This window comes from Pan troglodytes, chromosome 1 (genome assembly GCF_028858775.2).
Source record: "Pan troglodytes isolate AG18354 chromosome 1, NHGRI_mPanTro3-v2.0_pri, whole genome shotgun sequence".
NCBI lineage: Eukaryota > Metazoa > Chordata > Mammalia > Primates > Hominidae > Pan > Pan troglodytes.
This window is the reverse complement of record NC_072398.2, coordinates 11,901,453-11,926,133: the sequence shown is the minus strand read 5'-3', so window position 1 is coordinate 11,926,133 and position 24,681 is coordinate 11,901,453. Positions and strand designations below refer to the sequence as shown.

The 24,681-nt window shown below is 38.7% G+C and overlaps 1 protein-coding gene across 22 annotated transcripts in view; it reads left to right on the top strand.

The window, feature by feature from the left end:
• Positions 1-24,681, top strand: part of RYR2 (ryanodine receptor 2) — a 788,912-nt gene that overhangs the window by 204,460 nt on the left and 559,771 nt on the right. For all 22 annotated transcript variants that reach the window (XM_063790296.1, XM_063790294.1, XM_063790292.1 and 19 more), the window contains exon 2: positions 16,395-16,514. In XM_063790296.1, the coding sequence (XP_063646366.1) occupies positions 16,395-16,514 (120 nt within the window). The remainder of the gene's footprint in view (positions 1-16,394; positions 16,515-24,681) is intronic.

The window sequence follows — 24,681 nt, the reverse complement described above, 5'->3', positions numbered from 1 at the left end:
CCCTGTGTTTGTGCAATACAAGAAAAAATACACTTGCTGAAGGTCATTGTGTTGTGCAATACAAGAAAGAACCATGTCTTCAAAATCACCTTATCTTGAAATAATAGATTTTGGATAGAGAGATTTAGGTCTTGAAAATTGCTTCTAAAATTACTTCTCCATCTTTTCTTGTGCAGTATTTGGAGCTTATGCAATAAACCAGTCTTTTCAGTATCTCTCTTTAAAATGTGATATTTTCAGTGTCCTTACTTAACATGGGATAATCGTACACAGTGGTTTTCTTTTCAGAATTTTAACATGGTTTGTACAATCTGAGTCTGGTATAGGTCTTTGAGAATGTCTACCACTTGTTTATTGTGGTCTCATTCTTTAGAGAGGAGGAGGATGGTTTTCAGCATTCTAAAATATGCAAGCAACGGACACCAATCTGTTATGTGTACTCTATACATATATTTATACTTACACATGGGTCTCATCTGCTCTAAATATTTAAGCGTGGTATGAATAAATACATTTAATGTTTCATAGACACATAATATCTCACAGTTTGTAGAACAGACAATGCTCTCTGGTGTAATTACCAGGCTGATCCTAAGGGGCCAGCCTGTCTGGCACTTGCTTTCATCTCTGAATACTTTATGCTTATGGATAAACCAGGTGACAAGGAGATGCCTTGGAGTGCTAAATTCTGCATGTCTCAATGTTTGATTTTAACTCTTTATGTGCTAATGGGAACACTCATTTTCTTTAACAGCCATTTCTTTGGGCCTGTTCTACTTTAGGTATGAGAGGCTCAGGAAAACTTTCTTATCCTCAGCACACACATTATGATGAAGTTTAACCAGAGTCTTGATAAGTGAGCAATCTTCAATGCCAACTGGGAAATTCAGATCATTCACAACTGGGAACATAGGCATAGATTTGATTCATGCTATTTTTTAAGTGGAAAAGAGAAACAGGTGCATTTTTGTTGATGTTACTGTTTGGTGAATGTATCTGTCGATGTTAATCTCATCTCACATGAAACAGACACTGAATTTGAATGTCTGAAATATGTCCAGTCTTTTTAGATCTGATATTTTTACTCATATGCCAACTTTCTTATGATAATTGTCAAATTAAATGCTAAATTCTGATAGCTGCTTCCATTGGTGGATTCCACATAGATGACATCTATATCCAAGCCATTTTAGGCTCTTCACTTCTTTTTATCTTTTTCTAAAAGTTAAAACATTTCAGGACCTTACTTAGTTTAGGGGATTTATAACATAGGAACAAAAAAATTTCCTTTGCCTCCTGGTTTCTGGGAATCTGTCTTTCTTTCTTTGCTTAGTATTTATCAAGAAGTGTAGTTTGCCATCACTACGTATTAGATGACATTCATGAGGGCAGTTTCAATTTTTTTCACACATTTTGAAATCAAATTTCACTAGACAATAGATGGGATCTATCACGATACTGAAATGGATTTTTCATGTGATCGTATGGGCACATTGATCCTGACTATATCAGTTCTTCTGTGATTGGCACTCGATTGATTGCAGGATTGTATCTGCATCCACAAATTATTTGTGTGATGTTCTAGTTGTGCTGCTTGCTATACCAGTGTGTGTGTGTGTGTGTGTGTAAGTTTAGCTTTTCTTTAGTAATTTCACAGCTCTACTATTCTATGGCCTGCCAAGGGGGACACAGGAGTGTGGCAGAGGGAGAAGTCAGCCAGGTGGTTTGGAGTTTATTCCCTGACAGTCTTTAGAATTGCCTTTTGATGTGGTTTGGCTGTGTTGCCACCCAAATCTCATCTTGAATTGTAGCTCCCATAATTCCCACATGTTGTGGGAGGGACTCAGTGGGAGATAATTGAATCATAGGGGCGGTTTCCCCCATACTGTTATGGTGGTAGTGAATAAGTCTCATGAAATCTGATGATTTTATAAGGGGAAACCCATGTCGCTTGTCTCACATTTTCTCTTGTCTGCCGTCATGTAAGATGTGCCTTTCGCCTTCTGCCATGATTGGGAGGCCTCCCTAGCCACATGGAACTGTGAGTCCATTACACCTCTTTTTCTTTATAAATTACTCAGTCTCTGGTATGTCTTTATCAGCAGCGTGAGAATAGACTAATACAGTAAGTTGGTACCAGAGTGTGAGAACAGACTAATACACCTGTGTATGGTGATTATAGAAAGGAAACCAAATTTTCATCAGTAGATTACCATTTCAAAGCTCCCTACAAAGTCACCACCTTCTTGCCTGCATCTGGGGCTGGCTGTGCCCTTGACTCCTTCACCTTCCTTGGTTCTCTGCTGCTCCTCTTAATTATTCCGTTTCCTGGATTTTAGGGTAACATGGAAACTTGTGAAAGCGGTAATTGAAGAGGAAGACACTCTGCTGGCTTCTGAGCCAACAACTTTGTTTTATCAAGTACTTTAATGAATTCCAAAGGATATGGCAGATGTTGATACATTCATTCTTCCTAAAATAGCCCAAAAAAGTAGGCTTAACTCCAGTATTTTTCCATCTCTAAAATGCAAAGTGAGAAAGGTCGCGTTCTCATCTTCTGTGCTGATCTCCCTCTTCCACTCTACTTTTTTCTCCTTTACCAAAAATTTGAGTAACTTTACTTGAGGCTGCCCTTCCTTAGTCTAAATTTTAATTACTACCTATTCATGATATAGCCAACCTTCTCTTTCTCACCTCACCATTGCATCCCACTCCTCCATTCAAACCAATTTGCTTGGCATTTTCTGTAAATTTGTTTTTCATGTGGTTTTGTTGTCATTGACACTATTCAGGGTGCATACGATAAGTCTAGAGTCTATTCACTTTAGCTGTAGCCTACTATCTAAAGATATTTGGGAAATCACAGGACTGTACTTTGTCTTTTAGTGCAGTGATTTGATATCATTGTAGGAGACAATATAGTCTTGAGGCTAGGAGCATAGATTTTGGAATTGTGTGGGCCCAGATTTAAGTCTCATTCGACCACCTGCGCATCCATGAGCAAATGGCTTACTCTTACAATGGCTCTTTCTGCTCATCTGTAGGGTAACCATAATAATAGTAATAGTACTTAACTCATAGAGCTCTTCATTTCTTAGCCATTGACCATCGCTTCTGTGCCAGATGCTGTGCTATATGATAGGTATAAGTTGATAAATAAAACTAACATGAACCTCCCTTTGCTATTTCATTGAGATAATGCATAGTACCTGGGAGTAGATGCTTAATGATACACCTAGGAAGGAGGTAGTTCTAGAATGTAATCAATGGTAGCTTCTTTCCCTTTTAAAGGTATAGAAAGTATCATTCATTCTTTATTCTCCAAATAGAGGACTGAATATCTACTATGTGCTGGGTACCAGGGATGCGGTATGAACAAGGTCGGCAGAGTCTTTCTTCACGCAGTGTGCGTGCTTCTGTTCCAGAAGACAGTGAGCAAGGAAACAGTTGAGTAAACTAAGCAGTTATAGAGTGTGATGCATGTTATGAAGGAACTGGAGAGATAATGTTGGGAAGGAAGGTAGGGTGAGAAGGAAAGGAGAGGGCTAATAAGGTAAGACCTTAAAAATGGGACAGAGCAGGTTTTGCAAAGATCTGGAGGAAGAACAAGCAAAGACCTTGAGGTAGAAAAGGGCTTTGTGGCCAGGCACAGTAGCTCACGCCTGTAATCCCAGCACTTCAGGAGGCCAAGGCGGGCAGATCACCTGAGGTCAAGAGTTCGAGACCAGCCTGGCCAACATGGTGAAACCCTGTCTCTACTAAAAATACAAAAAAAGATTAGCCAGGTGTGGTGGCAGGTGCCTGTAATCCCAGCTACTCGAGAGGCTGAGGCAGGAGAATCCCTTGAACCCAGGAGGTGGAGGTTGCAGTGAGCCGAGATCGCGCCATTGCACTCCAGCCTGGGTGACAAAAGTAAGACTCCATCTAAAAAAAAAAAAAAGAAAAAGAAAAAAAGAAAAGGGCTTTGCACATCTGAGGAGCAAAATAGCGGTATGTGTGGTTGGATGGTAGCAAGCAGAGTGGAGAATGACGTGAGAAGGTGTTATAGATGGAGGAGGAAGTAGATCATGCGATATGTCTGATGGACTGTGAGAAGCTGACTTCCTCTATGGCCAGGGTGATGTCCGGGCAGGTAACAGGACTACAGGCAGTCAGGAGGAGGGAGTCATCAGGATGCTGCCTGGGAATCTGGCATTCATTACTGTTTGCTTGACAGTGCCACTTATCAAGATAAGGAACTAAGGGGGATGGCAACATTTGGGGTAATAGACCTATTAAAATGTGATCATTATTGGTGGCTATTCATAAAATAAAGGCATATCTATATATTCTTTTATGTACCTCTTGGTTTCTGTGACATTTAAGAAAAGTGTTCAAGACTTTCTTTGAAGATGGCTCAAGTTTTTATTTTTGCTGCTTCTTAGTTGGCAGGAACTAAAAGTCTAGGTCACTAAAGATTGCTGATGGCCTGTGAGGACAGCCCTGAGTGAGACTGAATCAGTTGGTTGACAACAGACTGTGACAGAATGCTAAGGGGTTAATTTAGAGTTTATTGGTGCAGTATACCTGCTCAGCCACTGATGGATTTCCTGATTTAGTGTATTAAAGATGAAAAAGTAAAGTTCCTTTCTGATAGAAGTGTTTCTTTCTACTAAACTGGGACTAGAAAAGCATTGATGAAAGTTTATATATTCAGAGCAACATTCTGCCTTCTGCCTTCTGCTTGGCCAGCTGCCATCTCTGACTGTTGGAAATAAAGTGAGGGCTCTGACGTCATCTTGATGGTGTCTGGTATTTGGGTGTTTCTGTCCAGCTCCCTTTGGCTGACATTACCAAGGCACACTGTTAATACTGGCCTCACAGGCCATAATCTCTTATGTGTCATTTTGTATTTAAACTTTTGCGTAAGAGTCATCAGCACAGAACAACAGATGACTTCTGTAGCTATATTATTTTTGAGATAGAAAAGATACCACTGGACCAGGCATGGTGGCTCACACCTGTAATCCCAGCACTTCGGGAGGCCAAGGCGGGCGGATCACCTGAAGTCAGGAGTTCAACACCAGTCTGGCTAACATGGTGAAACTCTCTCTCTACTAAAAATACAAAAATTAGCCAGGCATGGTGCTGTGCGCCTGTAATCTCAGCTACTCAGGAGGCTGAGACAGGAGAATCACTTGAACCTAGGAGGCAGAGTTGCAGTGAGTGAGTCACACCACTGCACTCCAGCCTGGGCAACAGAGTGAGACTCCAGCCTGGGCAACAGAGCTCTAGACCATTTAAAAAAAAAAAAAGAGAGAGAGAGAGAGACTACCGTCACCTTGTATAAAACCACACACACAGCATAAATAGTTAAGCCTACTAATGAAATATCCTGTCATTTCCTCTACTTAATAGAAGGCTACAGATAGGCTTATACAGTAAACATGTGAAAGGTACAGTTGATTTCTCTGCTTGAATTTGCACATGGGGGGAATTCCGTTCTCTTCTTTTGCCCTTTTCACAGAACTGTAAAATGTGAGGACTGAAGGCACCTTGGAGGATGCCCAGTTCATCCACTGGTGGGGAACTGAAGACTAGACAGTTACACGGTAGTTCAAATGCAATCATATCACTGCAATTAAAACTATGAGAAAACTAGATTATTCTGTAATATCACCACATTAGGAATATGAATCACTGTCAAATAGCAGATGCACATCATATGGATATGATTGATGTGATCACATCACTTCTTTTAGAGTCTGTGGATGACTGGTCACTGTGTATTGGTTTTTAGTTCATGCATACAAGGCAAAGTGTGTAGTGTTGTTACCTTCTTGTTCCCCAGTGATCCAAGATTTACAAAAAATGAATAAGTGGAAATTGGCTAACAGATGAAAGTACATCAAAGAAACAAAAAGTGATAACATTGGGAACTGGAATTCCAATTGAACATAAAGGAGTTCTAAAAGGATGACCTGGCTATGGAAGGATGACAGTCCTGCCCTTTGACTGCCTGTAAATACACACCCAGAGGAACTTAGTGAAAGTGAGCTTATTGACCTGTGCAAGGAAAATGGTTCTGACCCATAGGATGTAGGTGTTCCAGAGTAAATGACACCAGGTGAAAAACTTCACATTAAAGAACCCTCAGAGATATTTCAGCACGTTGAAAGCACAAAGGAGAAAATTCCCGAAGGTGATTCAAATGTAGGAGCGTGACAATTTGTCCAGGGATAGCAAAGATGCTTATTCCACTGGGACAGTTATATTGTGGGATGAGTGAAGGCAGGTCACAGGTGTTTTACAAAGAAATAAAACACTTTGGTGGGGTGCCGTGGGTCACACCTGTAATCCCAGCACTTTGGGAGACCAAGGTGGGCAGATCGCTTAAGTCCAGGAGTTCTAGACCAGCCTGGGCAACATGGTGAGACCCTGTCTCTACAAAAATAAAATAAAATAAATAAAACACGTTAATTCTCAATGTTTCCAGTCTTCTAAATTATAGTGTACTAAATACATTTAGTTTTATTATTTAGAAAATGTTGTCTATACATTTATAAATCATAGGGAGTTTGTCATGTTTGGACAAAAATTCTTAAAGGTCATGGAACAATGATAAACAATGTGAATTTTCCCAAAGCTTGTCTGAAGACATTTTAATAGTCCTGTACTAGCATGCAAACTGAGGACTGCCTGTATTTTAAATGAATAAATATAGACTGAGTGAAAGTCCAAAAATATTGGCTTCTTTTATTTGGAATTATCTCAGCTTATTCTGTTAACTACTTATTTGCTTTAACAAAAAAAAGAAAATAGCATAGATAACATTTTATTTGTCCGTATGACATAAATGTCAAAAGTAATGATGGGATAAATGAGATCAACTTGTAAGCACTTATCACCATGCCTGCAACATAACTGGCACTTGATAAATGCAACGCATATCTAGAATTTGATCATTTCTCTCTACTTCCACTGCTACCATTCTGGTTTGAGCCACCATCTCCCTCCCTGAATGGTTGCAGTGACCCCCCTTGGGTAACTGCTTCTTCCTTGCCTTTCTACACTCTACATTTAGTACATGACCCAGTGGCTGCCCATTTCCCCCAGTAAAATCCAAAGGTCTTACACTGACATCAAGGCTTTCCATGGTCTGGGCCCATTATCTCTGACCTCATCTCCCACCCACTTCCCCTAGCTTAGTCTGCTCTAGCTGTGAATTTTCTGATGATGCTAAGTCCATGCTTTCCTGCCTAGGGGGCTTTCACCAGCTTTCCCTCTCCCTGGATTGCTCCCCCTCCACCGGTGCTCACTCCACCGGGACGGTTATATTGTGGGGCGAGTGAAGGCAGGTCACAAGTGTTTTACAAAGAAATAAAACACTTTGGTGGGGTGCCGTGGGTCACACCTGTAATCCCAGCACTTTGGGAGGCCGAGGTGGGCAGATCACTTAAGCCCAGGAGTTCTAGACCAGCCTGGGCAACATGGCGAGACCCTGTCTCCACATCGTCATTTGATCAATTTCTCATTCCTCCTTAAAGTCTTTGCTCAAAAGTCACCCCCTCAATGAGGCCCTGGCAATTCTGTTCAAAACCTCAACTTCCCCCAGGCTAGTAGCATCTCCGATCCCCTTATACTATTCTTTTTTTTCTTTCCATAGAACTTTTCACCTTCTAAGATTTTCAGATTTTTAGTTTATTTTTTTAAATTTGTCCTCTTCTCTTGCTAGAATGCAAGCCTAATGAGTTCAGGGATCTTTTGTTTATTAGGCAATTTAGCTCTTATAATATTTCCTAGCATGTATTGCATCTGAGTGAATATCTTTTAAATGATGAATGACTATTTAAAAGAAACTGTTGATGTTGTTTGAGAATTGTTCTCCATTCTGTACTGTTCCAGCAGACTTGGCAACAGTGATTGTAGAAATCATGTCTTATTTACTCATCACAAAATTGTCAGAATCCAGTACTCCAGTTCTGGCCTTTCTTCCATAAATATTAGATCTCTGTTCTAAAGAGTTTTTTTTTTTTTTTTTTATGATGGAGTTTCACTCTTGTCGCCCAGACCAGAGTGCAATGGCACTCTCTTGGCTCACTGCAACCTCCGCCTCCCAGGTTCAAGTGATTCTCCTGCCTTAGCCTCCTGAGTAGCTGGGATTACAGGCACACACCAGCATGCCCAGCTAATTTTTTCTATTTTTAGTAGAGATGGGGTTTCACCATGTTGGCCAGGCTGGTCCCAAAATCCTGACCTCAGTTGATCCACCTGCCTCGGCCTCCCAGAGTGCTGAGATTATAGGCACGAGCCACTGCACCCGGCCAAGAGTTTTATAGTCACAGGAAATACAGAAAGAAATTCAACTCAACATATATTGACTGAACATTTTCTATGTACAGTTGTCTAAAATGGATAATTAGTAACTTAGGTTTTCACTAAAGCATTTATTTTCATTAAGCCACTGGTTTCCGTGGAGTTTAAGCTGATGTGCTGGAGAGAGAACCACAGGACAAGATACATATAGTGAGCTTTTTGAGTTGATGCTAATTATGGAAAAATTCTCAGGACATAACTTAGAGGACCAGTTACACAAAGCCTAAACCTGGAAAAAAATCTCGGGAAGACAGGAGGAGTAAAAGTTTAGGGAAAATACTTGGCATGATGTGAGAGATTTTTTTTTTTAAATGACCAGAGTTATTAAGACTATTTATTGAGTTTTCAAGAGTATAATATATGATTGATTCGTTTAGATTATGTACACAAAGAGCATTGTTTTACTTAAAATAGGGGAAAAAGAAGGGACTGCATTGCTTTTTTCCAGTGATGCATTGGGTTTTATATTGAGGCTGTGGATGCTTATGATACATTAAAATTTGTCACAGCAATAATAGACAGGATCGGTAATTTTCCTCCAATATTGCCCTATTTCCTGGCTGCATGAAACCATGAAATCACTTAATGGGATCATGCAATACCAGCTTTGATTGGAAATTAAATAAGATCTTACCTTGGCAGTTCTAAAAAGAGACTCCATCTGTCAGCATGGCAGCATGTATTTATGAATAATCTTAAGGTGGATTGTGATAAGCAATCACTTATTGAGTTCATAACATTTGCAGGCACAGTGTTAGACAACAGAGATATACTGGTGAGCAAAACAGACCTTGTTCCTGCTCTCACACAGATCCTAATGCTATTGGAACCCATAGAAATGGACAGAATTGGATCTAAGTAACTGCAAAGAAGTGATTTCTGTCTGCAAGTAACATCACTGTCATGGTTTATGAATTCTGTTCCTTGTTATTAAATATCAATCAGGAAACTGATGTGAAAGTGGCATGGGGAGATACTAAATAAAATGCGTAGGCTCACCCTTGAGTGCTTCAAGATGTTTGTACGGAAGGAATGGAGTATCTTTTGTTTGATTCTTATTTGTTGTAATGGAAAGGCAGAAGCCCCTCTAAATACCACCCCCTTGCTGGGATCAAATTGGATTAGAGGTCATCTATGTATCTATTTAATAGATATTTTTTGATTGAGTGCTTCCTGTGAGCCAGCATTCTTACAGGCTTTGGTGATCACCATTAGTAAAAGTGACAAGGTCCTTTCCCTTACAGAACTTGCATTCTAGTGGGGGAGGCTCAGAAAAATTGAAAAAAAGCAAATAGCATATAATATAGTGTCAGGTAGTGATAATAAAGGGGAAAAAATAAGAGAAGGGACTCAGGGTGATAGGGGCTGCTATTTTAGATAGGGCGACCGTGGAAGTGGTTTTCTGTGTGTGTGACCTCACAGGTTTGTGAGCAGCAGTCAAGCTAACTTTGCTCAGAATTACTAAATGTACAAACACACATGCACATGCACACACACACACACACACACACAGGTGCATACACATAGGCTTTCCCATAATTCACCCCTCAAAATGCCCCCATTATATCCCCCTCTTCCACTGTCGCCACCCCTGCTATCCCTAAGCTTTGGGCTTTCTCTGTCTCCTGCTTTCTACATCTCCTGATTCTTTGAAGGTTTTCTATTTTCTTTCTCTTGTTCTGGGATTAGCCGGTGTACAGTCTGGCCAAGTGTGAGGTCCCTAGGCATCCCTGAATGCCTTATCTACTTTCTTTGCTAACTAAGGCTTGTATATATCTGCATTGTAGCTACAGTTCCTCATTTGGCCAATCCTCAGTATGATGATTTGGGGAAGGCACCATTTCTTCACTATTGAGAAAGATCTCATGTTGAACTTTGTTTTTGAACTGCAATGTCCAAAGTGGGCAATTCAATGAAAGGGTAGTGCTGATTTAGTGGTATTAACTTATTACAAATTTTGGGCATTGTTTGTTCTTATTCATTCATTCAACTACTATTGATTGAGGCCCTTTTATATACCTGACATTATGCTAGATACTGGGGCTATAATTCTAGGTAAAAACAGACTCAGTTTATTTTTTATTTTTATTTTTATTATTATTATTTTTTGAGATGGAGTCTTGCTCTTGTCACCCAGGCTGGAGTGCAGTGGCATGATCTCGGCTCACTGCAACCTCCATCTCCCGGGTTCAAGCAATTCTCCTGCCTCAGCGTCCCGAGTAGCTGGGACTACAGGTACCCACCACCATGCCTGGTTAATTTTTGTATTTTTTTTTTAGTAGAGAAGGGGTTTCACCATGTTGGCCAGGCTGGTCTCGAACTCCTGACCTCAGGTGATCCACCTGCCTTGGCCTCCCAAAGTGCTGGGATGTGAGCCATTGTGCCTGGCCCAGACTCAGTTTAATAATCAGACATTAATAATTACACAAATGAATGCATGATGACAATTGAAGAAACTAAAAGAGAAAATACAATGTTATGGGAGCACAAAACAAAAGAATTAATAGCCTGGTGGGTCCAATCTCAACACAGCCTTGAAAGGATGCCTGGGTTGAGATTTGAAAGATGGGTAAGTGTTAACTAGAGAAGAGAGAAAGGGGTTTAATAGTGCATGCAAAAGTCCTGTAGGAGAAAAGGCATGAAGGAAGGTTGGTTGGAGATATTGGGCTGGTGCCAGACCATGCAGTGCAGAGCCTTGTAGGCTGAAGGATTTTTTTGATTGTTTGTTTTTTGAGCGGGATCTTGCTCAGTTGCCCAAGCTGGAGCGCAGTAGCACAATCTCGGATCACTGCAACCTCTGCCTCCCGGGTTCAAGAGATTCTCCTGCCTCAGCCTCCCGAGTAGCTGGGACTACATGTGCACACCACCACACCCGGCTAATTTTTGTATTTTTAGTAGAGATGGGGTTTCACCATGTTGGCCAGGCTGGTCTCGATCTCCTGACCTCAAGTGATCCACCCGCCTGGGCCTCCCAAAGTGCTGGGATTACAGGTGTGAGCTACCGCGCCTGGCCTGCTCAAGGATTTTTTGGCTTTTATCTTTAGAGCAATTGGAAACCATTGAAGGGTTTTAAGCCAGCATGCCGTATAGTACAGATTGATGGTGTGGCCTCAAGCTAAAGCTCCTTGGAAGGGAGTGTGCAGTGTGGAGAACCATTCAGTGGATTTTGAAGATGTCAAAATGAGAGATAATTGTAGCTTGGACTAAGGTGGTGAGAAATTGATGGATTGGAAAAGTGTTGATGGAGTAGAATCCACAGGACTTGGTAACTCCAAGGTGGATGTCACCCTTTTGTTAAGTGCTTCCATTTATCTAATTGCTCTTGAGGTTTCTTTTAAGTGGTTGATTATTTATTATTTCATCCAGAATTTGTATAAAGAAAGATCAATAAATTTGTTTCTTCATGTTTGTTTAGTAAAGGGTGAGTATTTCAGGGTGCTTTCAGTGCTTCTGGGCCAAGGTGAAAAAAATGATGGTCATCATGTGCATTTCAGCACTCAGAAACACTATTGGCACAGGCAACCAAAATGCAAAAGCAAGACATATGAATAACAAGTCTGCACCTCAGGGGCTGAATAGCAAAGACTAATTTGGAAGAGGCCTTATGACCCAGGAAGACATACTTTAATTAATATCTTTATTGTCCTGTCAGGTAGGTTAACCCTCTGGATCCCATCAGTATTTGGCAGTGTTGATCTTTATTCTTGGAATAGAAACTAGATTGTGTGTGTGTGTGTGTGTGTGTGTATGTGTACATGTATGTGTGAGCATGTGTGCATGTACACAATATCCTCATGTGCATTTCATATATATGTTACCTACCAGATGTATTACATATGGATGATAATAAATAGAAAACATTAAGCTATTTATCAAAACCTCTCAAATGCCTACTCTGCATGCTGTCAGACCACAGTGATTCTGGAGAGGAAGTGTGCTCTGAGATGAATGATGGGGTTAATTAAAGGCAGCTGGAAGGTGGCTTGTGAATTGGTGTTTGGTTCATTAAATGTTCAGTATATTTTACTTTCTGTCCAAAAGGAACCTTTTGCTTACTGGAAAGTAAAATAGAAGCAGCTCCTGGGCAAACTGGCAAAAGCTTTGATGAGTATGTCGGATTAGGTTGTATCATTCAAAGTTGAACCATGATTGAAAGCTGTAGCTATAGCCTCTCTCCTTGGTGGTATAGCAGAGCTCTCCTGAACTGAACCACGATTGAAAGCTGTAGCTATAGCCTCTCTCCTTGGTGGTATAGCAGAGCTCTCCTGAACTGAACCATGATTGAAAGCTGTAGCTATAGCCTCTCTCCTTGGTGGTATAGCAGAGCTCTCCTGAACTGAACCATGATTGAAAGCTGTAGCTATAGCGTCTCTCCTTGGTGGTATAGCAGAGCTCTCCTGAAGCGAACCATGATTGAAAGCTGTAGCTATAGCCTCTCTCCTTGGTGGTATAGCGGAGCTCTCCTGAACTTAATGTTGCTTCATTACCATGCACTCCATCATACGATGTTAAGGGACTGGACTGAAGTGAAACTTTGCGTAAGTGAGTTGGTCTCACACATTGGATAGGATAGCTTAATATAGTATTTAAATCCATTCCTTTCCCTTAGATGATTGGTACATCTCACATACTGATGGGCATCTCCACACGAGCTCTAATTTCTGATTTGTCCAAAGTGCACAGGCTTATTTTAATATTTGACTGTTAAAGATTGTCTTCAAACTCCTATAGGTTTCCTATATCATATATCAAAAAGATACTCATATCTGGCTGGGCGCAGTGGCCCACGTCTGTAATCCTGGCACTTTGGGAGGCCAAGGTGGGTGGATTGCCTGAGCTCAGGAGTTTGAGACCAGCCTGGGCAACATAGTGAGACCCTGTCTCTACTAAGAATACAAAAAATGAGCAGCGCGTGGTAGCGCTTGCCTATAGTCCCAGCTACTTGAGAAGCTGAAGCAGGAGAATCACTTGAACCCAGGAGGTGGAGGTGGCAGTGAGCTGGGATCGTGCAACTGCACTCCAGCCTGGGTAACAGACTGAGACTCTGCCTCAAGAAAAGAAAAAAGAGAAGAGAAGAGAAGAAAAGAAACTCATATATTTCTCAGGATCCATATATTTTCTGGGTCCCTTTCTGGGCCCTAGATCCTCATCTAGCAAGCTCTCAAGCGTGGCTCATACTTGAGAGCTTGTTAGAAATGCACAATCAGCCCCACTCAAGACTTTCCCAATCAGAATCTGCATCTTAGCAGGATCCATGGGCGATAGGATGCACCTTACAGATTGAGAAGCGCTTTTATAGGTAACATACATGGTAAAATCAACTGAGTCTCTAGAAGCAGTGTGGGATGGGATTACAGACTGAATTATCTGAATCTAATTCAGATGAATTAGGTTTAGTGATCAATTTCTGGAAATACGTCTGATAAGCCCTCTGTGAGTAACAAGTTACTTTATGCCTCATTTTCCTCATCTAGATATGTGTGGGTCCTCTTTATACCACAGGGGTAGAGTGAGGATTAAATAAGTTAATGCCAGGATGGGCATTCACTGTACTTTTGGTAAAGACGGTGTGCCTTCTCTTCTTCCGGGGCTTACTGAGTAAGCTCTGTTACTCCCACTTGTCCCATATGTCTGTGGTTTTGTTTTTACCTCATCTTGCTGTCTTCTCTTATTCTCATTCCCAAACTGTCTTTAGTTAGTTATTAATAATGTATTAAATTGTATTTAGATAGCCTCTAGCATCCAAAAGAGTAAGAGTGTAGTTACTTACCCAAGAGTGTAGTTTGCATGTTAGAGTTAGTTCCATAGGGTAGGTGAGACAAAATAGTAAAAGCCTCTGGGGATTTGATAAGGCATTGAACACACCAGCACAATTTTTGGTTCTTTTTTTATTACACCACAATGTAGCTTTGATCTTGCAGATTATATAAGCTCCAAAGTACTTCATGATTGTTTTTATTATAGCCACACTGCACATGAATTTATATTCAGATGTACCCATCCTATGGGAATAATGCTATTTTTTTAGCAGATTATTTTTTAAAGAAAACAAATGAATGTTCACTGGAAATCAGTGAGCACCTGGAGGGTCAGTTAGGAGGTGGTTGTTAAAAATATTGGGCTTTGCCTGTGGCTGGTGCTATAAGCTACGCTATTAAATATTGGTGCTACCATATAGGAAATAAAGGCAAATACAGCTGGGTGCGGTGGCTCACACCTGTAATCCCAGCACTTTGGGAGGCCGAGGCGGGCGGATCACGAGGTCAGGAGATTGAGACCATCCTGACCAACATGGTGAAACCCCATCTCTATTAAAAATACAAAAATAAGCTGGGTGTGGTGGTGGGTGCCTGTAATCCCAGCTACTCGGGAGGCTGAGCCAGGAGAATGGCTTGAACCCAGGAGGCAGAGGTTACAGTGAGCCAAGATCATGCCACTGCACTCCAGCCTGGTGACAGAGGAAGACTCTTGTCTCAAAAAAAAGAAAAAAAAAAAAAAAAAAAGGAAATAAAGGCAAATAAAAGCATTACCAGGATTTTAAATACAAATTAGAGTGGCACCTTTCCAATTTATATAGCATATTCCTTTTTTTTTTTTTGTGAGACAGAGTTTCGCTCTTGTTGCCCAGGCTGGAGTGCAATGGCACGATCTCAGCTCACTGCAACCTCCGCCTCCCAGGTTAAAGCAATTCTCCTGCCTCAGCCTCCTGAGTAGCTGGGATTACAGGCATGTGCCACCACGCCCAGCTAATTTTTGTATTTTTGGTAGAGACAGGGTTTCTCCATGTTGGTCAGGCTGGTCTCGAACTCCCAACCTCTGGTGAGCTGCCTGCCTCGGCCTCCCAAAGTGCTGGGATTATAGGTGTGAGCCACCGCGCCCGGCCATATAGCATATTCTTTAGGTTAGCTAAAAAAAAAAAAACAAAAAAAACTTGCCGTCTGCTTTTGAGTCTTTATTCCCATCACCTCTGCCCTGCCATACCACCTTGGTGAAGGGCTTCTAGAATATACTTGTGTGTCCTTTTTCTCTCTAATTAGAATGGTTGATGATTATATTGCTCTTTTACTACTCTGTTATGTTTTCTTTTGTTTCTTTGAGGTCGAGATGTCAAAACACGTAAATGGTCAGACTTTTTAGGCCCTTGCCACGTAGAACCTGTGTTTTCCATTTTCTTACTGTGCATTTGGTGCCTTTTGTATGCTAGTCATTATGTAAGGTGCTTTATCGGATTTACTTCGTCATTTTAGAAATTCAGTACTTTGCCTCAGATCATATAACCTAGTACATGGTGAGCTGGGATGGGAATCCAGATCTTGCTTGTCCTAAAGTCCGTGATTCCTGCAGCACTCCCACTGCCTGTATTGAGTCATTCTAATTTTCATCTTTCCCCATGTACAGTTTCTTCAGTAACCTTGCTTAATTAATTGATTGGAAACCTGTTTTGGCTTTCAGAGGACTGAAATAAATTGTCTCTCCATACATTTTTAAGCAACCCAGGATCCTTTCCGATATGATCAAGCAACTAATGCTTGGTTGAACTAAGATGACTTTTACCATCACTTTGAAGTGAGAAAGTTCTGTTATTGACCTGTTTTCCTGTGTGAGTTTTGAAATGACATGTGTGCCTGCTATTAGAATCTGTTCTGTTCTTGATGATACTTGGTGTCCTAGAAATGTGTCAGACAATTTCTTGTTAATTTTGATGACTAAAATAGTGACGATAATATGAAAATCCTGTATTTTACTTTTATTTGTTCAGGTTGCCTCTGGGGATCAGTCAGTACAGTCAGAAAACTACTGATTGCCTTGAATGGCCGTAGCTCCCCTCTTTTCCCCTACCCAGTTGCCTTTTTGCAAATAAAAAGTACGTGAGGGATTGATTCCGTAGGGGTTTCTTTTGGTTGTTTTTTTGACAGTAGTTTTTACATTCGGCACAGATTTTTAAAATGCACTAAAATAATGTTCTTCAAGATATGATTTGGACTGTGCAGTCATGTCACGTCTCACTTATTTTTCCCTCTCTTTCTCCCCCTTTGCAGGATGATGAAGTGGTTCTGCAGTGCACCGCAACCATCCACAAAGAACAACAGAAGCTATGCTTGGCAGCAGAAGGATTTGGCAACAGACTTTGTTTCTTGGAGTCCACTTCCAATTCCAAGGTGGGATGAAGTCTTTCAAGGCTATTCAAATATGCAAGTTTTACTAGTGGCATTGAAGTTATTTATGAGCTCTCTACTATTTTCTGTGGAATACATACTATATAAATGAAAGGGATATAACAATGTTTTCCATCTCCATTTTGCTGATTTTTAATTGAGTCTCTCCTGGGTACAGAGAACTAGGGATAAGATTGTTAGCAAGAACACAGGAAGTCCTTGCCCCATGAGGTTTATATTCTGGTAGAAAAGCAAACAAGTAAATCAATGATATAATTTGAAAACTGATAAGGGCTAGGAAGATTTAATGGATTATTAAGTTTGTAAAGGAACCAATAGTCTTAGGCTCATTGTATTTTTTTATAAGATAGACTTTCAATTTTCCATATTAACGAAAAGTCAAACCTCTAAATCCCAGTTCATGTTTAAAATACGTAAACCTGGGTCTAGATGCAGTTCACATAGATATATCTGGATTTGACTTTCATTGGTAGAAAATGGGATATGGCTTTTTTTTTTTTTCCTCAAAGTGGTATCTCTTGCATTGATCATAAAGGGCAAAGGACAGAAAGATTGTTGGTAGTAAGTAGTCAGATACTGTAAATTATAGATATACTCTTTGAAATGAGCCCGGCAATATCTTAAGCTACAGAATTTTAAAATCAAAGGCAGAACTAACTTTTTGAGACAATCGCTCCGAGGATATTTATTCTTTTAGGCTGATCTTTGCCTAAAAGAGAATGGTTCATAATAGCAGCATAGATTTTCTTGCAGAAATATAAACACTTAATTCTGTTGATATGTTTTGATTAATTATTCCTGATTCCTAATTGTGGATATTTACTGTATGTTCTGTATGTGAATGAATTTTCATCTGTGTCTCTATATTTCAGAAATTAGAAGTTGAGGTTTTGCTTTTAGGAACTATTCACTTTGAGACAGACCTACCTTGTTATTATTAAAAATTCAGGGAGAAATGAAGCCTTATCAAGAAGGCATAGTTTTTCATCTCTTTGAATCTCCACATACAACCAGAAAGAGCTATGAAGAGGGTAAAACTCACAGCCACAGACAATACAGTATCTAAGACAAACTAAGTGGCAAGTTATTCCTACGTATGGGTGTCAGTAAATGTATAGGAGGAAGTGCAAGAGAGGCGACATGATTTCTATTGTCTCTGAAAGTCAGTGACAAATCCTTGCTGGAAAGCCTGGTGGGCCAATGTGAAAACAGCAACCACTCCAGGCACGGTGGCTCATGCCTGTAGTCCCAGCACTTTGGGATCCAAGGCAGGCGGATCACTTGAGGTCAGGAGTTCAAGAGCGGTCTGGCCAACATAGTGAAACCCTGTCTCTATTAAAAATACAAAAATTAGCTGGGTGTGGTAATGCACACCTGTAATCCCAGCTACTTGGGAGGCTGAGGCACAAGAATCCCTTGAACCCAGGAAGCGAAGATTGCAGTGAGCCAAGATCACACCACTGCACTCCAGCCTGGGTGACAGAGCAAGATTCTGTCGAAAAGAAAAGAAAAAGAAAGAGAACTAAGAGGAAGCAAAGGAACCATGGCATAGTGAGGTGAGACGTTTCTGGAGTAACCTTGGCCCTACGGACTTTTATAACTAACCACGTAAAACTCCCTTACAGGTCAAAGTCCTCCTCTGAGGAGAAATTGCAGGGGCAATAGAGCCAAAGGATAGAGAAGGATCGAACCAAAAAAAAAAAAAAAAGAGGGGGGAAGCAGAACCCATAGATTTCAGAAGAGGCCATGTTTCAAGTAGTGGGGAGAACCACAGAACAAGGAGCTCTAGAGCTGTAAAGCTGAAAAAAAGGCTACACTCTCTCTTCTCCCTAAGAGTATAAGAAAAAGCATTTCAATTTTTGTCTGGACATTTGATGGGCTTGTGTTGCCTGTAGACATTATAATTTTATAATATATATAATTATGTATAATTTATATATATTAGTGGAGTAATCTAATTTATATAATTATAATTTTACTTAATATATAATTTATATGTGTATATATTGTTTTATATATAAAAGAGAATAAGAAGCAGAATAATATCTAAAGGTAATAAAGGTCAACTAGTTAAATAAACATAACTATTTAAAAATGAACTAAAAGAAATTAAAAAAATAAGAGACACTATGAAAGAGCAACATACATTCTTAACTCAGAAACAAGATGAGTAGAGAACAGAGATTTGGAAAAGGGAGCTGAATAACAGGCCAGAATTCCAAATTAAAGAAAAACTAATTTTAGACCTGGAGACTGCATGAGAAGGGACACCAGAGCACGTAAACCCACAGCTTAACATCTGTAGAGATATAGAAGATGGAAAAGTGAAAACCTTCGAAAATCCAAAGGAAATGATTTTATGGAAGACGATTTTCCCATGAACCAGGGCTGGAGGGTGTTTTGGGGATGATTCAAGCACGTTACATTTATTGTGCACTTTATTTCTATTATTATTACATTGTAATATATAATAAATTCTAGAACTCACCATAATGTACAATCAGTGGGAGCCCTGAGCTTGTTTTCCTGCTACTAGATGGCTATATCTGGGGGTGACAGTGACAGATCGTCAGGCATTAGATTCTCATAAGAGGGTGTGCAACCTAGATCCCTTGCATGCGCAGTTCACAATAGGGTTTGCACTCCTGTGAGAATCTAATGCTGCTGATGATCTCACAGGAGGCAGAGCTCAGGTGGTAATGCCAGTGATGGGGAGCAGCTGTACATACAGATGAAGCTTGCCTGCTGCTCACTTCTGGCTCTGTGGCCTGGTTCCTAAGGGGCCACTGACTGGCACTGGTCCATGGCCCAGGGGTTGGGGACCCCTGCCCCAAGAAAACCAAATTGCAGTACAGACTCTGGCACGAGGAATGGTGGTGAGCATTCAAGACACATTTCCCCAAGGAACTGAGATGGAATGATGGTTTTAGGGGAGAGAGTGTCTTATGGAATGGCTCTGTCCTCTGACAAGGTTAAGTAAGTATGACTACCAAAAATGGGAGAGTGGGTATAGTTTATAAAAATTCAACTTCCTGATTGCTTTATAGATGTAGTCTAAAAGTAAATATAACTTTCACCAGAGATAAATAATATATTAGCTATTTGCAATATTGGTCATAGAACTAAGAAATAGTAATCAAAAAGAGAAGGTCTTAAGAATATTATTTAAAAATATGAGTGTTAGGGAAGCCCAAACTTCCTAAACAAAAGAGATATATAAAAATATATTTATATATTATATATTTTATGAACATATGTATATTATAAATGATATAATAAACATAACAAAACATACAAGTATTATAAAATATATATTATATATTTATATTATATAATGCATATATTAAATATATTTATATTATAAATTAATGTACATTCATGTTTATTAAGAAATACATATATATTTTATATTGTATATAATATTTATAATATATTATAAATATATATTTATATTATATTACAAATATACATTTATATTATATATATTTAATGTAGATATATGATAATGTAGATATATATGATATGTAGGTATTACATATGATAACTATATATTTCTATTTAAATATAAAAATGCATATTTAATGTACATATTATATATGATATGTATATCCTATGTATATGTGTATATATGTATCACGTATATACATATGACACAGCTGTGTGCCGCATACCACATATATGACAGTGGTCCCATAAGATCATAATGGAGCTGAAAAATTCCTATTGCCTAGTGATGTCTGGATGATTTCAATCTTGTATAGGCCTACAATAATGTGAATTTGAGTCTTAGTTTTTAACAAAAAAGTTTAAAAAGTAAAAAAAATTAAAAAATAGGAAAGAGGTGTCTAGAACAAAGATATAAAGAAAATATTTTCATACAGCTGTGTTTGTATTTTAAGCTAAGTGTTATTATAAAAATCAAAAAGTTAACAAAATTAAAGTTTGTAAAGTAAAAAGTTACAATAAGCTAAGGTTAATTTATCATTGAACAAAGAAAATTTTAAAAATAAATTTAGTGCAGCCTAAGTGTACAGCGTTTATAAAGTTTGCAGTAGGGTAGTGTCCTAGGCCTTCACATTCACCCACCACTCACTCACTGACTCACCAGAGTAACTTCCGGTCGTGCAAGCTCCATTTATTGTAAGGTGTCCTATATAGGTGTACTGTTTTTTACCTTTTATATCACATTTTTACTGTACTTTTTCTATTTCGAGATATGTTTATATAAACAGATACCACTGTGTTACAGTTGCCTCCAGTATTCAGTATAGTCATGTGTTGTACAGGTTTGTAGCCTAAGAGTAATAGGCTATACCATATATACCTAGGTGTATAGGAGGCTGTACCATTTAGGTTTGTATTACATACACTCCGTGATGTACACATAATGATAAGATCACCTGATGACACATTTCTAGCATGTGTCCCCATCATTAAGTGATGCATGTCTGTATATATATATATCATCCATGGGTGATGCACACACACACATACACGCACACACACACACATACACACCGTACACATAAAATGTTTTAAATAAAAGGAAAAATTTCATTTTAAATAAAAATGAAATTATATATTTATAGTATTTTTTAATTAAAATATGCATTTTAACAATCTAAGAGAATTGAGGCCAAAGTGTATTGATTATATAAACAATTATAAGTGAGTTTGACTTACCTATTAAAATAAGAACTTAAAATTATAAGCATGACTACAAAGCCAAATCTAACACTATGTATACAAAAACAAAGGCATTCAGAAAGGGAAAAATAAAAGGATAGACAAGGATATACCAAGAAATGCAAACAAAAAGAAAGCAGATGTCTTTATCTCATTATGTGACAAGGCATAATTTAGACTAAAAAACTTTGAGACAAAGAAGGATTTTTTTTTATCATGCTAAAGGGTACATTTCTCAATGAAGACAAAGTAGTTTCATGGCCCCAATAACAGATACAACTTTTACAAAGTAGAAACCTCAGAAGTTGCAAAGAGAAACGTAGAAACATACCAATAATAAGAGACGTAACACACTTCAACTTGAAAAAAATAAGTACAATGCTTAGCATAATCAATAAGGTTGACCTTATAGAGATATGTCAAAATCTGAACCTCAAAAATGGAATATACCTTTCTTTAAAGTTCACATACCATATTAAAGAATATTGACAATATTTTAGGCCACAAAGAAAACTTCAGTAAGTTCCAAAGAATAGGAATAATACAAATATAACTATAAAGGAACTAGAAGTTAATTTTTTAAAAAGCAAAAACAAAATCAGCCCCCTAAAAAATAAAAACCACACAAAAGACTTTTCTATCTGAAAATTAAAATGTACACTATTAATTAAATCTTGGGTCAAAGGCAAAATAAAATTGAAGAGTTTCTTGAACATCATGATAATGAACGTGTGATGTTTTAGAATGCATGGGATATAGCTAAAGAAGTTATCAGAATAAAATCTATAGCATTAAATGCATATATTCGTATTTTATTTTTTTTGAGTTGGAGTCTCACTCTGTTGCCCAGGTTGGAGCGTGGTGGCACGAACTCGGCTAACTGAAACGTCCACCTCCTGCATTCAAGCAATTCTCCTTTCTCAGACTCCCGAGTTGCTGAGATTACAGGCACCCACCACCATGCCTGGCTAATTTTTGTATTTTTAGTAGAGACGGGGTTTTGCCATGTTGGCCAGGCTGGTCCAGAACGCCTGACCTCAGGTGGTCTGCCTGCTTTGGCCTCCCAAAGTGCTGGGATTACAAGCGTGAGCCACCACGCCTGGCCTCAGTGCATATATTATTAAAAATGAAAATTTAAAATCAATGAATTAAACAACCAGATGAAAACTAGGAGAAGAACAACAAGGCAAAATAAAGCAACAAAATGGTATTAATAAAGATAAGAAAGAAATTGCTGAGTTAATTCTGAAAATTGGTCCTTTGAAAAAAATCATCAACATAGACAAACCATGAATTAGCCTAATCAAGGATAAAGGGAGTACAAATATTTGATTATTAGAAGTTACATATGAGTTGGAAGGGGATAATGATCACAAAAGGAAATTAAGACATAAGGGACCATTTGTCTAACTACATACAAGTGAACTTTAAAATCTTCATGAAATGAATAATTTCAAGAAAATAAAAATTTACCACATTAAGTTCAAACAGACCAATTATCATAAGATAAATAGTGTGGTAGAAGTATTCCCTGACAAGACACGCACCAAAGTTGGATACTCCCTACTTAACTATGTTCCTTAAATTATTCCAAAGCATAATAAAAGAAGGAAAAGTTTCAAATTTATTTTGTCAAGTAAATGTAATTTAAATTTCAAAATTAAGAAAAAACTTTTTGCAAAGGTAATTTATAGATCGATTTCAGTTTTATTGATACAGAAATTTTCTGAGATAAAATATTTTAAATAAACCAATGTTGCATTAAAATCTTTATCATGACCAGTGAAGGTTATTCCAGGAATCCGAGAATAGCTCAATACGATAAATCAATTAATATAATTCTTCATATTAGGAAAGATAAGGAGAAAAATCCTTTGAACTTACTCATAGGGAAAAGGCACTGAACAAAATTTAAATTCTATTTATGTTGAAAAAATAATAAAATACCTCCTTAACATTATTTTATAAGCGCATGTGCACACACACGCTTCAGTTCAAAATCAGCACTTTCTTTAAGGTAGTACACTAGCAGTTAAAGTCAGGTGTAAATTAAGGATGTCCAGCATGCCCTCTGCAATACATGCCTGTGTTGGAGGTATGAGCCAATGTGATTAGACACTGAAGATCAGACATGGAGAGGTAAAGCTATTTCTAGATGTAGATGATTTGATTATATACCTAAAATTCCCAAAAATTAATCAGTGGAAAAGCTACTACAGGAGTGGATTGATGAGAGAAATCCATAATGTAGCAGGTTATAAAATCAATGGCCACATAACCTGGCAACATAGCAAGACCCTGTGTCTCTACAAAACTAAAAAATTAGGCGAGGTTTGGTCTCTAAAGACCAGACCCTGTCTCTACAAAAATTTAAAAATTAGCTGGGTCTGGTGGCATGTGCCTGTGGTCCCAGCTACTCAGGAGGCTGAGGCAGGAGGATTGCTTGAGCCTAACAGTTTGAGGCTGCAGTGAGCCGAGATCGTACCACTGCATTGCAGCCTAGGTGACAGAGTGAGACCCTGTCTCAAAATAAGTAACTAAATAAACAAAAAATAATAGCCTTAGGCCAACTGTTCACAAATATAAAGTCATTAAGCCTTAACACTATGTTTATTTGCTATTTTTGATAATATTACTAATGTATTTATTATGTTTTTATCATGTATACATGTGCTAATAAATTAATTTCCTATGTGTGTTACATCAGTAAATTTTTGAGGATCATAGATTTGAAGTGCTGTTTCTGTTTTTCTTTGTGGATTTTGTTGTTGTTGTTGTTTTGTTTTTTTGAGTCAGGATCTGGCTGTTTTGCCCAGGCTAGAGTGAAGTTGCATGATCTCGGCTCACTGTAGTATCTGCCTCCTGGGCTCAAGCAGTCTTCCCACCTCAGCCTTCCAGGTATCTACGACTACAGGCACACACTACTATGCCCAGCTAATTTTTTTTTTTTTTTTTTTTGTAGAGATAGGATTTCACTGTGTTGCCCAGGCTGGTCTCAAAGTCCTGGGCTCAAGCGATCTTCCTGCCTCAGCCTCCCAAAGTGCTGAGATTACAGCTGTCAGCCACCGTACCTGCCTGGGAATTTTTTTAAAGCTCAAATTGGATAAGAGGGTTATAGGAATATATTCATCTATCATATAGAAAAGAATATGTGCTCAGTCCCAGGAAATAGAAAATATATTACCTTATTTATACTGTTTTAATTAATGCTTTTTAAAATCTGATTAACTCTGGGAGAGAGTAGGATAGAATAAAATGATTTCTGAGTAGGAGATAAGTGAATATAATTTGTATTCCTGAGAGCTGGTGTTAAATTTTTGCAACCCAGTTTTACTCATGGGCATACCTTTTTAAAAGGAAACACCCACAGTCTGTATGAATTTGATTCTCGTGTGGATAGTATAGACTTAAGCACTGAACATGGTCTGAGCAGGTTTGCTTTGCTGCTTACCAGCGATTATAG